The following is a 17,093-nucleotide window of genomic DNA, read 5'->3' on the forward strand; positions in this document are numbered from 1 at the left end:
GATGCACACAAATCACCCACAACCTGGAGTCCAGTGTTTATTTCTTTGCATTGTTACAAAATAGCTTTCATCGCCATTACTGTGAACAAACAATAAATCTTTCCAAAAATGCAGAAATTAAATATATTAAAAAGAAAAATGCTGCCAGAGAGGAAAAAGGGATTTGTTAAAAAATAAATGAAACATTTTTACTACAATGCTAAGGACAAAATGTGAAATTTCCTCACTAAATACTAATATAATATTTAGTATTTAGTAATATATCATCCACATTTTGAGAACGAAGCTCCACCTGAGTTGAGTTTATAAACTGTGAAATTAAAATTGTATTTTTTTATTCAGTGAAAGTGATGACTGATAGGAAAGAATAAGCTAATAAATCACATTGCTTTCGAATGATAACGGACTACGGCATCCTAAACAGGACAAGAAACAAGTGCACGTCTAAATAGGCCAGAATAATAGAGACAGACACACAGTGAACAAGGACAGATGAGGTACAAATTAACATTAACAATCTGTGTCTCTTCTACAACTTCAAATTAACAGCCAATATTATGTTAACAACTGTATTTGTGTCAAGCACACCTCATTTAAAGTGCAATTAAGCCACTAAGAAAAACATGAAGGCATGAAATACATTAAAATGAACTGACAGATGTTGCATAAGACCCCCAACCCCAAACTGCTATTCCAATTAGAATTAGTCTAAAATGATTACCCTTCAAAGACCAAGTATAAAGCAGAAGTATTATCTAAATACTTTAAAATATATATTTTTGGATATATATATTTACAGCACCATCCTGAATCAGATCCATCAAATGGAAAGTCAATTACACTGACTCAAGTGTTCCTACTTTCCTGCTCAATAGCAATGTCACACACAAACAAAAAGGGAAACAAAAACAGAAAAACAAAACTCACTGGCAATGCAGTTTGTTTGAGGATAGTGGTATTGAAGAATGTGTCGCTGAATATGACTATTAAATGTGTACCAAACAAGCTTGGTACAAATGTTAAACCTTCATAAATATTCATTTGAATTCATTTAATAAACAAAACAAGCACAGTGAAAACAACAAAACAAAAACAACTCCCTGACGGCTACAACATACAGCAGAAAAGTGTTCAATAATCGAGCCAGATTGCACTTTGGTTTGTGAGATTTGGATAACGAATGCTCCTGTAGTTCAGCTGGTAGAGCACAAACAAACTTGTGCTCTAAGTCACTTTGCATAAAAAAAGTGTACATAAATGTAAATGCCAGTTATAAAGACTGTAATATGTATCGAATGGCTCATCAGTATTGAATGGCTTACTTGATGCATTTGGAAGAGGTGCCTTCAAGTGGAATTCTCGACTATTGTTGAATTATCTTGGTGATTTGTTAGTTGATTACCAAGATCCTGGTTGGCCACTCGAATAAGAAGAGTCACAAAAATGAACACAAAATGCTTATGTAACAAAATAGATGATGGGGAAAAAATGGGTATGTAATTCACAACAAAACAAGATTGATAAGATAGATAGCTGAGACTAAGAAGAACCCATGAGTACACCGACGGGGGCCGCAGGCTGGTTGTTGTTGGGGGCCGCATGATAGAAAGAGTCTGCGTCTGTCTGATTGGCCCGCAAGATGGGTGGAATAGTAGAAGACTTGATGTGGAGTATCCTGGTGTCCATGACTTCACAGTCGATCTGCATCATCACCTCAAACTCTTTGTCTTTAATGATGCTCTCTGCGGTGAGACAGAAAAGTCATTTTATTAGCACAGAAAATAGAATCATATAACAGCACTCGGTGCTCAGCTCTGTGAAAGTAATTGTTAAAGAAATGCAGGTGATATGCCGGGTGGTCTGTGGAGGTTAGGAGGCATTTTAGGGGCTTCTTTCACACAAAGGATTTACCGAGGTCAGACACACACACTGGCCTTTATCTGCACATAGCAGTAAACAAAACAGATGATGACTCCCACGTGAAAGAAATTGGGGTTAAGGAAAGGTACACTACCGTTCAAAAGTTGGAGGTCACCAAGTTTTTTAGTTTAATACTTTTATTCAGCAAGATTGCATTAAACTGATCAAACTTGGCTGTAAAGAAATGTATAATGTTAAGCAATTTTGAAAGATTTCTATTTCAAATAAATCCTGTCCTTTTGAACTTTCTATTCATCAAAGAATCAAGAAAAAAATTATCACAGTTCCTGTGAATATATTAAGCAGCAACTGTTTTCAACATTGATAATTATAAGAAATATTACTAAAGGCTGCTGAAAATTCATCTTTTCCATAGCAGGAATAAATCACATTTTAAAATATATTAAAAGACAGTTATTTTAAATATTAATACAATTTAAGTGCATTTTTGATTAAATAAATACAACCTTTGTGAACATAATAATGTGAAAAATAATAATTATATATATGTTTTATTTTTTTTTTTTTCCAGGCCTGGAGATCACTATATATATATATATATATATATATATATATATATATATTTATTATTTAATATAATAATTTTTATTATTATTATTTTTGGCTATATCCAGATTTTCCATGAATGTGGGGATCATAAAACTTTTAAAAGCAACAAAATTTTCTGTATAATTCAGAAACCTCAAATAGATAAAAATGACAATATTTGGATTAAAAAAAAGGAACAAGATAATGCAATTTAATATTTAAAAAAATCTATTAAAAGGAAAATTTAAAAAACATTGCTGTATCATACAAGTGTTGTTAGGCAATAACACATTTACTCACCAAAATCCACTAGTACATGAGTACCAGCTTGTGTTCTAAAATACGTGAGCAATACAGATCTAGCTTTGGTTTTACTGACACAGTGGGATGCCCCATCATCCTTTATCTCTGGAAGTGAAGGTCAGGCCGTGACTTCATTTCCCATGTTTTGACAGACTCATAAAAGCGCTCGTCAAACACAAGCAAAGAGTATTTTATAAGGAACCATTAAAAGCATGATGGTTTACACTCACTACAGATGTTCTATGGTCTATTTTCTATAAGGACAGCTTTCTATACTTCACATACATGCACAGCATATGGGCGGCAGGAAAATAACTTTTACAGCGGACTTGTGCGATTCGCTCCAGCACTGATAAAAACTTTATAGGCTTGAGAGCATCACGGTAGGTCAATCTAAAGCACTTTTCCAGTCCTTACTGGTGAATACATTTACGCATCCTACACTCAATCGTTCCTGACGAGCGCTTCAGCCGCACACTCACAATGATGATCTCAAAACCGGTGATTTACAGTAAACCTAACTGTCAGAGTCTTTCTGACGTGTTCCTGAAACCAAAATCTTCCCCATCTATCTCTAATGCACCACTGAACAGTCAATGTTATGGGATAAAGTTTCAATATCTCACAAAATCTGTATTTTCACAGGTGCTTAAAAAAAAAGCCCCAGCAGTGCTGCAGAAATCATCAGAGATGATGGGTTTCAGCAATCATCTCAGTCATCTCACTGTATTTCACTGCAAGCACTAAAATGACACTGAACTGTTGAGCTGTACATGCCATCACAAATTAAAATACAATCTTTTCCATCCTATATATACACTAAGTTTCCAATATGTCAGAAATGTCATTTTCCATTCTCACAGGCGGCTTTTCGTTAGGTGAATTCCCTTTGGATATGTCTTGGTACTGTGCCTGACTTTCCAAACACCATTTAAAATACTGATTAAGGCAACATGTGGACTCAAGGGTAAATTCCTGATGAGGTTGTGGTTGCGAAGCTTTGAGATTCCAGCCAAACTCACTTTTCCCCATAACTGACAGTTTAAGAATAGTTTGCCCAAAAACAAAAAATTTAACCAAATATTTGATGGGAATGATTCTGTCCAATTCATGAACCAGATGAACCAGGTCATTAATGAAAAGAACCATCTTAAAACAAAGAATCGTTCACGGATTTGGTTATCAAGACTCATTGATCAGTGGTTCTTGAGTTAACGGCTCACTGGAGAGAAAGATTGAGTAAATAAATATCTTTTCAGACATTTCAGCAAAAAAAAACTAAAACAAAAAACAGCTATAGAATGACTTCAAAAGACTTGGAATAAAATGCACAAGTTGTCACTATGAACTATGAGACAATGACAAAATTGTAACATTTTGGCTGAACTTTTCTTTCCTTAATTCAGCTTTTTCACTAGGCTTTTTGCCTATAAAGCAATGCCTGTGGCCGAAGAGCAAAAATGTTCATATATGACTTCGAAATGTGCGCAGTGCACAAACAAACAAAGAAAAGGGAATATGATCATCATCATCATCATCTCCAACATTCACAAATGATTATAATGCTGACTCAGAACTCCCACAGGGATGATCGCGAAAGAACAGATAATATATGTACTGACACTGCCAGGCACTGCAACAACAGTTTCCAAACCAAACATGAAATTGAAATTGATGGAGAAATTTTTTTGTTTTGTTTTGTTATTCAAGTTGTTTTCAAGATAGAAATCAACCACCTTGAAAACACTGATGAATAACAGAAAGGTTTTTCCTCCATCCCTACATTACATGTGGTGGAAAACACCCGAGCTTGAACGTGTAGACTGGAACAGAATCAGCTGGGGGCAATTTCAAAAACTATACTCCCGTTGTCCAAAAGTTGTTCTCTTAATAAAACCATGTGAAACCCAACTTTGAACATGCATTTTTAAATCAACACAGGATGGAGACAGAAAAAACTGATGCAGAGTACACCATGCTCGGCTGTCCTTTTCAATAGGGAATACTTAGATTTCGGTTACATAAACAATTTAAGTCTATGATCTTTAAAATATGTCAGGTTTCTTGTTTTCCGTCGAGGTGGTGTGCAAACTGCACAACTAATCGCAGACTATGTGCGTCAATTACAAGATCAAGCTCTTCCCAGACATTGCATTCTCACACAAGCTCACGCACATAGCAACTGGAATGTTTATTCTAGTCATTAAACAACATGGAGCACATGCCCTCATTTTTGGAGAGAATTTTTTTTTTTTTTACCCCTGCTTCCCAATACTTCTCTTTCTCAGTTACCTCGGCTGTGGCTCTATAACTGGAACAGTTCGCACACCTGGTGACTGGTCGGAAAGATTAAAACAGGTTTGCAATCTGACCTTGTGTCTGCGATTAGTCTCATGATTGCATACCAGGGCTCTAGACTGCAACCAAAATGGTCGACCAATTTTTGAAAATGTGCAAGTAAAAAGTTGATGCGGTCGTACTTGTGCGAGTGCATGGGCTAAGTTGCTCCAAAGCGTCTGCTTCATACAGCACGCGCTGCAGAGCCGTGGCACATTGTAGCAGGGGTCAGATTTCACTGATCACGTGAAGAGAGGCGCTTTCAGCACGAGCACTTCAGGTGTAGAGCCTGGTTTATACTCGCCGCGTCAGCACGAGCGCAAAGGTGCGCGCCACGGATGGAGCGCAACGGAGGATTTGGTTTTCAAACTAAAATGAAAGACCGCTTCTTAAACCAGAGAAGGTGAACATGTTGGTATTCTTGTGGAAAAAAAAAACATGCTGTCCAAGTCCCGTCAGCGACAGCCAGTTTAGTTTTACTTTTTGTTTTGAAAGGCTTGTTATCTTTGCTCTTTACCTCACATTACAGTATGGAGGCTTTCCTTAATTTTTTTTATTATTATTTATTTGATTCCTCAGTGTTTGCTAAGCATTCTGTAATTTATTAGTCGGTAGCCTATATAATACAGCATGTGATGTATCCTATGCCATGCCTCGTCTTATTCGTTTTTGTTAATAAAGGTTATGTCTTTTTTTTTTTTGGTCATTTTTATTTGTTTGTCATTGTAGCCTACTGTTTTATTGTTGTTGTGCTTTTTAATTAAGAATAACAATGAATCCATCTTTTGTTTTAGTCTTAAAAAGTGAAAGGTGTATAGATAAACAAAACAGACAATTATCTTTTCTTGTAAAACGTGACACCAAGATCACGAATTTTTGAAAGTGAAAGTGCACGAAAAGAGGAATTCCTGTTCACAGAATTTAAAATCACACTTTCGTTGCTATATAACTATAAACTATGATAAAAGTTCATCAGTATGCATTGATTAATCAAATGTTGAAGCAAAAAAAAAAAAAAAAAGTTAGTCACAAAAGAGCGACCAGTGGGAAAAATGAGTCTAGAGCCCTGCATACACTAGAACAGAGACTCAAATAAGCAACTGACCTAACTACTAAAAGTTAGGGGCATTTGACACTACCAAAATCATAGTTGGAATGACTATATTAATTATACTTCTCTCAATATTCTCTTTCAAAAAAAATCTTTCCTAAAAGCCTGTTCACACTGCAAGGTCAGTATATCACATTTCCCTTCCTGAGTTCAGTATGGGGTAATCTAATCTGATACTTTGACCACATCCAAGAAATTAAAAGAAAGAAATTTAATAATAGAAAGAATGGAACGTTCACAGAAATGATTAAACACCCATCAAATTTCAACAGTTTTCAACAGTTTTCTCTTTGACTTTTATAAGAGCATACGAGAATCCTTTGTCTTAACCAAATTACACACGTCATGGCGGATGCCCAAATCCACTATAATTTTATTATTAATACTGTTTTTGTATCAAGGAATGCAGTTTTAAGAGTTTTTAGGCAAGAATGTACTTGTTTACAGTTCAAATATGCAGTTTGTTAATAAAGATCATTTCTATGCAGCCATATCGCACGACCAATCGTATGACATTGCTCATATATAAACAAATATACATTATATAATTGAATATTATATAAATACCAATGAATTAAAGATATTATGACATAATGAATAACTTGACGCACAAACTACATAAATCAATCAGATGCTACACTGTAAAAAAAGATTCCGTAAAATTTACGGTAAAAACACAGCAGCTGTGGTTGCCGGAATTCTACCGTAAACAACATTATAGGTTTTATGGTTTTAATTTAAATTTACAGTTAAATATCATAATTTCATTAACTGATATCAGGGGTTAAAAACAAACAAACAAAAAAAAACTTTTGACTGAAAATGTTTCTTCGGCCAAACCCCATTCCATAGCCATACCTGTCACACACCCAGTTTAAGAGTCTCTCATCAAAAATTAGCCTTCTTAAAGGTCCCATGGCATGAAAATTTCACTTTATGAGGTTTTTTAACATTAATATGAGTTCCCCTAGCCTGCCTATGGTCCCCCAGTGGCTAGAAATGGTGATAGGTGTAAACCGAGCCCTGTGTATCCTGCTTCGCTTTGAGAAAATGAAAGCTCAGATGACCCAATCTGGAATCTTCCCTTTATGTTGTCATACGGGGAAAGGTTACCTCCCCTTTCTCTGCTTTGCCCACCCATGAGAAAATGAGATACTACCTTGCGAGGCGAGCACAATATTTTTTTTTCCTCGAGGGACATCATGGCTTGCAAACGAGCGAAGCATGGCAGTTGCTCAGTGTTTGGATGTACAAATGAACACCGAAGTATTTTTTTAGTTCCTTCATCCAAGCCTATGGCTAGCATTAGCTACATGATAATAACTGTAACAGCATACATAAACAAACCAACTAAAGTACCGTATCCAGACACAATATTTTAAACTAACCATTCGGAGACGTCCTGCTGTAGCCGCTGAGTTGCAACTTCTTCATCCGGTGCTTCTCCATCCGGATCAGATTCTGGGTCAAACTGAAAAGCTTGAATGACTGCGTGTCTATGAGCCATTGCGATACATCCACTGTCAACATTAGCGCATGGTAGCGCAAGCTGGTTAAGGCCACACACCCACCCTCCACCTTGCCCCGCCTCTCTCGTCCTTAAAGCTACAGACACAGAAATGGCACGTCCTAAGGAAAGCTCATTGTGGGGCTGGCTCATAGTGGCTGAAATTCTGCACCAAGGCTGAATTTCGGGAAACAGACTTCAGATACAGTACTAGGGACCACTTAGGCCTATATAAAAGCATCCAAAAAGCAGCATGTCATGGGACCTTTAATACGAGGTGACATTTGACTCAAAGTGATTTACAGGGGCATTTTCTTTTTACCTTTGTAAATGCATTTTTCTAATTTCATTAAACGTATGCAGTGTTTTCCTCTAGGATTTATTCCAGTTGTGGTGGCAGGACTATTTTCCATGGACCACATCCCCTCCCCACCCAACAATCACCTGCACGCAGAATCAAATTTATTTTAACTAAATAAGACAAGTAAATAATAAAATAAGAACAAATACATAAATTACAATAAATAGTACAAACAAAAAAACAACAAGATACAAATTAAATTATCAGTACTTAATATTTTTCAGTTAGGTCTAACTATAAACTATTTAACTAAAATAACACTGGATAGTTTTCACTGTATAATGAAAGACAGCAGCAGGTTTATTTAGGCTGCTGTCTCTTTAAGACCTCATATGTTACACTTGGCTCTATGCTTACTTTTCTTTTTAGGAGCTCTTGTGTCCTCCTAATTTAAAAAATTTAGGAGCACCTTCTGATCAATAATCAAAAATTCTGATCAAAAATTAGCCTTCCTGATACGAGGTGACGCTTTACTCCTTAAAGTGACTTACAGGGGTATTTTCTTTTTACCTTTACAATGGCATCATTTTCATCTGTGTCAAATTCAAAAATGTATATTTATAAGCTTTCTAAAATTTGTATTTAAAACAATATAATAAGAAGTAGAATAAGACATAAGTTACAAATCATATGAAATTAGTATTAATTAAAAATTAATTTGTAGGTGGCACATAAGAACACAAAAGTGGTTTGTAGGTACATTTTCAGACGTTTAATGAGGCTCAGAGGTGGTATGAGTGCAATTAAATTTGTAGATTCATGTGGAGATTAATGTTTTAAATATAACATTTTGAATACAATAATATTAAATGATTTAAATAACTGAAATGATAAGCTAAAAGTGAAACCGAAACCATTCATTCATTCAATTGATTCGTTCGAACGGATGATTCATTCAGGAATGAAGGAAGTGACTGTCTTTATGAATGGTTAATCATGAATCACTGACTCACTAGATTCATTCAAAAACGCACTCTCATTCATGAATGAAACACCGCTGTGTTTGCTTTTAGAGATGCGCAGCGGCTCAGCTGTTACTTTATTTAGAACTATTTTCATTGATGATATAGAGCAAAATCATGCAGTACTTGTTTATTGATCTGTTGTATTAAATCAATATCACATTTGCAAACTCCCTTAATAATTATTAAAAGCTGTCACTCTCCTTATCGCGATCTGTGCACAGAAAACGAGAGCGCGCAAGTGAGTTCTCAAGACTCAAAAGCAGGTGCAAATGTGATACATTCCTTCGGAACCTGCGGGAATCTGTAGAATGATTATGACCGGTAATAGCCGCAATCCCGCGCCGAAATTCTGCTCTGTTCTCTGATTCAGCCGACTGTGAATGATGCGAGCGGCGTTACTGTGTTGTCAGTGAGAAGCTGCAGCCGTTTATGGTGTGCCGGCAGAACAACAACAATGCGCTACATGTTTCTTTTCCCCTGTTATCCCTAATAACTAATGGAGGGAACACGGAGCAGTTTTTTTTTACGGTTTTTCCCTGTAAATTTTACAGGAACTTACCGTTAACCATTTAACAGGTTTTTACTGTAGCATTTTCACATTATAAAGTCATTTTACAGCGTAAAACTCAATTCAATCTCCTGCAGTGCTCATTAATATGTCATTAACTCTGGGAGCTCTTTTGTACTGGTCCCCTGTCAAGGCTCTGAGTGGAACATTCTCACCCAGCAGTTTTGTAATCAGAGGCTGCAGGCCTGCTGTGAGTGGAGACACCATTCTGGTTTTAAGGACAAGGATCTGACTGTGATCTCATTAGCTCACAGTCATACACTGCAATGGTCTAAGAGCAGGGCAAGTCTGGGTTATAGTGGTTTTGAGTGTAGGATGAGTGTTGAAATGTAAACCGAGATCTATGTTGCCAGTCAAAAGACATGTTTTTTTTCCAAGTTTAATTACTGCTATCTTGACAAGGCAACTTAAAAAGCAGTACTTATTGCGGGACATGCTAAATACAGTGATACAGTTATTTAAAAAAAAAAAAAGTGTTAATAATAGGCTAGATGCACTGCATAATACATTCTGTATGAAAGTCATGTAAAGATTTGTCTTTCATTTCATGAAACATAAATAGAATATGCAATACTGCCACTTACAGCAAAGGATCTAGATTAATACAAGGCCAAAAACAACAATATAGGCCTAGATTTAATATAAATTTAAGGAATGATGATTATTATTATTAGCATTAGATGACAGTTCATTAGAAAATAAGATTCAGAATTCTTTTCTCTTACCATTGTAATTCATAGCTGGCAGTACCACAGTCATCTTGGGGCGGCTGCCTTTGTTGTGGTTGGTGGCGGGAAGAAGGAGGTGATCCTGTAAGCAAAAGAGGAACAGCCATCAGCCAGCCACAAAAACACATGCACAAGGAGAGTTTATTACATTGCTGAGGACATTGTTAAATTGCTCTGGTCACTGTTTAAGAAGTCTGAAGCATCAATTTGGTTGCAGAAAAAGTCTACTTGTGTTGGACAGTGAGAGTGAGACACTATAAAAAGCTTGTAATTTATCTTTATTAAAAAAAAAAAAAATAGTAATATTGTGAAATCATTCTAATATTCTGATTTGATGCTCAAGAACCTTTCTTAATATTAATGGTCAAAGCAGTTGTGCCGTTTAATATTTTTGCTTGAAAACCATTATACATTTTTTCATGTTCCCACATTTCATTTTCATGTTCATGTTCTGATGCATATATAATTAACATTTGCTGAATAAAGCAGCCAGTTTCTTTCAGTGCAAGCAAACTGACATTTGAAGACCTAGAGACTGTCATTTAATACTTCGATAATCAGGTCAGAAATTTGTCTCTGTGAGTCCAACTCAGTTGTACCAATTGGAGACATTCTCCAGTCAGGACACATACCCGTTGAAGACAGAAACCATATGGAAAGGAAAGCCCACGAGCTGGAGATTATAATAACACTCATGTATGTGCTATGGATGGGAAACGGGGAATGGATTTGTGACGTCTTTTGTCATGTAGACTTCAGTACATATGTTTGTGCTTAATACCATCTGTTATCACTGTACTAAAGATGTGCAGGAAGTTGAATTCACAATGGGATTCAAAGAGTTTACCCAAAAATGAAAAATTCTGTAATTAATTGGTCTTCATTTCATTCCAAATCCTTATTTTCATTCTTTGATTCCAATTCTAAAGTTGAGCTCCCCATTCATTAAAATGGCCTTTTTTCATCAGGTTTCTACAGGTTTTATAAAGATTTTTGAGACCCTTTCGAGACCAAGAAAACAAAAAATACTAAAAAGGAACAAATTTAAGGCAACAATACATTAACATATTCCATAAATGTAAATGTCAAGGGAGCACACAATGAGTTGTATTAACACTTTGTTACTTTGTTGTAAACTTTGTTACTTCCAACAGATCTAAGTTACTTTTAGCTTAATGTTTAATACCTGCTCCCGACCAGTAGAATGAATGAATAAATAAATAATTTTTACTTTACCTTCTGATAACACTGCAAAAAAGTGATGTTACTCTACAGCTTTTTGCCTTGTTTTCCAGTACAACTGTGTAAAGAGTTGCTGATTTGACAACATCAAGACCAGAAGGACAACATCACATGATTTTTATGACTTTTTCATCATTTGTGTGCGATTAATCACAAAAAAATCTCTTGAGAAGCAAATTTGAGAATCGATCAAAATGAATTTTGATTAAAACAAGAACAGATAGGACTAAGAATGGGGTAAAAATTTAATTCAGTTAAAAAAATATTGGGGAACATAATTTTTGCAGTTTTTATGCAACTTTTTTGGCATTACTATGAATTGAAGACTTCTGCTCTGATTCAAGACCTTAATTTGTGGAAGGTTGAATTAAGATTTCTTAAAACCTTTTTAAGACCTACAGAAGCCCTGTGGTAAGTAAATGAAGACAAAATTTTCACTTTTGGGTGTTCAGTTCTGTTCCTGATTAAAAAGTTGTGCCTGCCACATCAAAGACGTCATTAAATTTAACAAAGTTAATAACATTTGTGTTACACCTTATTCTGGCTTATATTCCTCTTCCCCAAATCACTGTGGTTCCCTAGACTAGATTATGACAATGAGGTCTTTCAGGAAGAGCAGTGGCCAAGTACTTTCTTTGTGTCCAGCAGGTGACCTTGAACATCTCTGAAACCTGTGGGTGCAATTCTAGAGCTGGTGAGAGGAAAGGTGGAAAAAGAGAGTGACATAAAAAGTGAAAGGGTAAGAATGATGAGGTATACCAATCTCATTAGGTAGATATGAAATTCCCACCAACTCTAAGATGTGATAGGCTCAAAGGGAGCTGCAAGGAAAGGATATTACGATCGGCTTACATGAGGATGACAATGGAAACATCCCTAGCGCAGTTTGAAAGTTTGCAGAAACTCTGGGAGATCAGTGAGCTTGATTTAATGAAACAATGAAATAAACACTATTAGGCTTCAAAAACAGTCCAGAGAAAGATGCAGGGCTCACTGCACATGAAGGGGAGAAAAGAAAAACAAAATAGGACAAGTAAAATCTCAAGCAACCTAGGAAACAAAATAAACACATATTTTGAAATTAAAAATTATACATATACACATATGTATATATACGCATACACATACATACATACATACATATATACACACACATACACATATATACATATACATATATATTAGTGCTGGGCAACGATTAAATATTTTAATCGCGATTAATCGCATGATTTTCTGCGATTAATCGCAGCATGCGCAAAATTCAATAATGAAATCAAAAGTAGTGTATTGCATAATTTTATTCTTTCAAAGTACTGCTGTATGAACAAAAGTGCAATAACATTTGGTTTGTCAAAACTTTAAACAAATAAAGTGCTTTTTTACAGCAGTTAAAAGTTAGTAGCAGTTAACATTTCTTTTTGCATTTAAGTGATACTTCAGACTCGAAGTACTCCGATGATAAGACAATTCAGCTTTGCAGTGGTTACAAATAGCTTTAGTTCTATCAACTCCACCGTGTGGAAGAGGTTTAAAATAAAAATGTCCATTTAAGATTTCGGTACCTTTTTCCATTTTTCTGTCCGCACCAGATATTTTCTGTTTCGCGCTGTAGCTCTCTTAGGCACACAACAAATGCTTTCATTGGTTGAGACGCGTGATGACGCTCATCCCAAGCAGCCAGTAGCCTACTGATAAACATCCCACCCCTCCTGTGACCCATGGTTTGTGTTATATTCGGTTGTATTATTACAGTCTATCTATGTGTATTCAAACGCAGTGAGCAACGGACTTTCAAAATAAAAAGTACGTTAACGCGCGATAAACTAATTGTCGGCGTTAATTAATTAATGCGTTAACTTGCCCAGCCCTAATATATATATAAATATAAAATGAATTTCTTCATTGATGTTCTCGTTTAACAAACAATTAACAACCACTTTCCTTTATTTAAAAGAAATAATGTTTTATTTACTCTCCTACAGTATGTTATTTGAATTCATTATTTTTTCTTTTGTATATCAAAAAAGGTAGGGTGACAATTTTCATTTTTGGTTGAGCTATCCATTTTTCCTATTCAGAATTTTTTTGTTTTGAGATAAAGTGCAACACAAATACTAATATATTGTACTCCTGAGGTTTTCTACAGGAAATGTTTTTTTCTTTCTTTTGGACCCCAGGTCCTGTGCAGCATTAGTAATGCAACATTAGGGAAAAACAAAAAAAGCTCTTCAGACAATTTTTTAAAATCTGTCTACTACTAAACAATAGGTCATACATTGGAAGTCAAAGCATTTGAGTTTTAGATTTGCAACATGATGGGTTAGGCTTTGACCTTTTTTAGGTTCTTAAATGGAGGTAAACATCTGAGAAGGTTTCTGGAGGAGCTGAGTCAGTGTTGTGAAAGTCTGACTTCCCAAAAGACTGAATAAACCTAGAGACTTAACCAAACATAAAACAGGGCAGTGTCCGAATATGACTAAATCAAACATCTTCTGGCTCAACTCATCCAAGGATGGGGCTCATTTTGTTTAGTTGAGATTAATGAACACTAAAAACGAAGACAACTTTGATTTTTGAGTCTTTAAATCAAGTTTAGTTGAAAAAAAAAAAAGAGAGAAAAAAAAGCAGTCCTACAAAAACATCTTTATTTTCTGATTATGAGTCATTGACATGAGTCATTTCTTTGTTTTAGTTTCACAAAAAAGAGAAGTGGAGACCTGTTTGTCATTACAAAAAAATCATCAGGATGAAAAGAGAGAGTGATAACCATTCACTGTCACATCCCATGCAAACCGGTGAAATATTTAATTACATAAATCTAGCTTTTTTTGCTTTGGGCCACTCTGGTTTGTCTGAATGCGGATACGCTTGTCCACTGTTCCCTTTGTAACAAAAGAGATTTAAGATTCTTTTTCAATATGTCAGCCAACATTATTCACATCTTCCGAGTGAATAATCTAAAGCAGGTACTGAGAGTATGGGGAAAAAAAACATTAAACATACAAAGAATAAGGAAGGAATTGATGAAAGATGAAGTGCAATTAGACAAACAGAAAAAAAATGTCCAGATTACTACAAATACAGTCCGACTCCAAATTAATGACAGCTTGAAATCATGTACATGTGCACAAAAAATTAGGCTCGAGTCATCTGAATAACTCTTAGCTGACTAAGTCTTTTGGCCTATTACAAAGATGAAAACTAGCAGGAAAAAAAAAGACTAAAATAAAGTGTTTTAAAGATAAAACAAACTAGAAATGTGCACTAAAATAGCCAAATCACAGCTCACTTTTTGTATGCGATGTTTAGGGGTTAGTGAATCTGACATTGAAAACACTAATAATAAATAATGTTACCAGCAAAGTGATTACAACAAAAAAAATTACGCACATGTGCCCATGAATAATAACAAACAAAAAGTCTTTAGTTGATCCAAACAGCCTCAAACAAATCTCTTGAATAGATTTTGATGACTCTCTGCAATGAATCTCACAAACTTTGGCAAACCCACTGAGGAATTGTTCTGTTGTGCAGGTCATCTGACAAAATCTGGGTACAACTGAATCATAAATGCCCCGGGAATGCCAGACTGAGAAGTTTATTGCTAAATGTAGTAGGAATGGCACATTTGTAGCACATTTTACAGTCAAATTCATAACACAGCTATGACAACTAAAACTTTAAACCTGGGCTGATGGAGCCATTTTATATCAAAACTAAATAAAAACTAAAAATAAATCATTTAAAAATATAACAACAAGACTGCTCAAAAGTATTGCTGTGATGGTAAAGCTGAATTTTCAGCAGTCGTTATTCCATTCTTCAGTGCCACATGATTGTTCTGAAATCATAATAATGCTGCTCAAAAATGTCTTATTATCAGTGTAGAAAACACTATTTTTGTGGAAACCGTGATGCATTTAAGTTTTGATGAAAAAAAAAAAAAAGGAGTTCAAAAGAATGGCATTTATTTTGCAACATTATACATCTCTGTCTCTTTAGATCAATTTCATGCATCTTTGTAAAATAAAAGTATTAATTTACTATTGCCCCCAAAGCTCTGAATGCTAGTGGACAGCGTAATTAATACATTTTATAATATAATTAAATTTGTATTATACTTTATACAGGTGAAAAAAACTCCACAGATCAGCTTACTAGCTTGCATATATTCATTTGAATATCAGAGACATGCCAAATGCTAGTGAGGTGGCATTACAAGAACCACAGTGTATTTTATTTTAAACAAGAACGATCATTTACGAACTGAAAAAAGCAGAAGTTTATAAAGACCTCCTAAGATCTAACACATGCTAGAAGATTCTCTGACATGCCATTAATTTGGAAGAGTCTCAAGTGTCCCTTTATGCTGCTGTGTGGGCTCTAAAACCAATTAACCACATCCATGTGTGGCCACAGGCCGATAGAAAGCAGATAGACAGATGAACAGAGAGATAGGCAGATAGATAGGGAGGTCAACTTACCCGGCGGAAAGAGATCACGTAAAATGTGTCCCCTCTTCTGTTGAGTTCATCAAAGAAGTCATTGTAGGTGCGGTGAGGGGCGTAATACACCTGCAGCTCGCTGCTGGGAGTCCTGAATACAGGATACAAACACTTCAAACTCTGATTTACATTTTGCCACTGACAGCAACTGCCTGCGCTTGTTCTAATGTTATTGCTGCAGGTAAAAACTTGTACTGAATAAGGAACTTTATACATGCCGCTTATGTTCATTTGAAAAAGCTGTATCGAATTTACTTTGCATACCTATTGTAATAAAACACCATGCAACCCAGAGCAAGCGAAAAGTCTGATTACATTTCTCACGAATCTCTTGATAAAACACTTTCTTTCCTGTGTGAATGTGGCCTTTCCTCTGTTGTCAGTGTGAAGCAATGGAATGACAGCCATGTTGATTTCTGGCCCAATGCACTGCTGAGGTCAGCCAAACTACAGCAGCCAGAAATATGATTTAGCCTGAGGACAGCAAGTGGCCCACCCCAAAAAACAAAACAAACGAAAACAAACAAAAAGACATGTCTGTAAGGTGTAAAAACTGTTTTGTGTTTTTTGGCAATAACCCAGGTTAGATTTTCCTCAACAGAAGTCAACAGAAATGGCATTCATAATTCATTGTACTGTAATGTGACATTTCCAAGTGACTTGATTTTATACATCTGGATAGGACTGTGAAAAGTGGGCATTTCAAAATGCAGTTTGCAGTCTTTTTGTGGAGGTCTCTCCTCTTAAAACACACCAGCATCCACTTGCAGGGTGGCTATTTGACTGGTATCAATTTCACAGTCGAGAAAATCTTGTAATTGTGTTAACTACTGGCAAAATATTTTATTAAAAGATTGCAAGATGTACACCAGCAGCCAGAAACAATGCTTCAATAGCAATTTGGCTATTGGTTAACACAAACCTGAATATTAGACTGTTAGAAAAGTTATTTCAGAGGCATTACAAAGATTATGAATTAAAAATAATAGCATGTACT

The 17,093-nt window shown here is 35.5% G+C and overlaps 1 protein-coding gene across 1 annotated transcript in view; it reads right to left on the bottom strand.

Annotated features, from left to right (window-relative positions):
• Positions 1–24: 24 nt before the first annotated feature.
• atf6 (activating transcription factor 6) overlaps positions 25–17,093 on the bottom strand; it is a 45,508-nt gene continuing 28,439 nt past the window's right edge. The window contains exons 14-16 of the mRNA XM_058755806.1: positions 16,076–16,187; positions 10,347–10,431; positions 25–1,742 (exon numbers count right to left, since the gene is read on the bottom strand). Of these exons, the coding sequence (XP_058611789.1) occupies positions 1,540–1,742; positions 10,347–10,431; positions 16,076–16,187 (400 nt within the window). The 3' untranslated portion in view covers positions 25–1,539. The remainder of the gene's footprint in view (positions 1,743–10,346; positions 10,432–16,075; positions 16,188–17,093) is intronic.

The sequence above is a fragment of the Onychostoma macrolepis genome, chromosome 20 (genome assembly GCF_012432095.1).
Source record: "Onychostoma macrolepis isolate SWU-2019 chromosome 20, ASM1243209v1, whole genome shotgun sequence".
Classification (NCBI taxonomy): domain Eukaryota; kingdom Metazoa; phylum Chordata; class Actinopteri; order Cypriniformes; family Cyprinidae; genus Onychostoma; species Onychostoma macrolepis.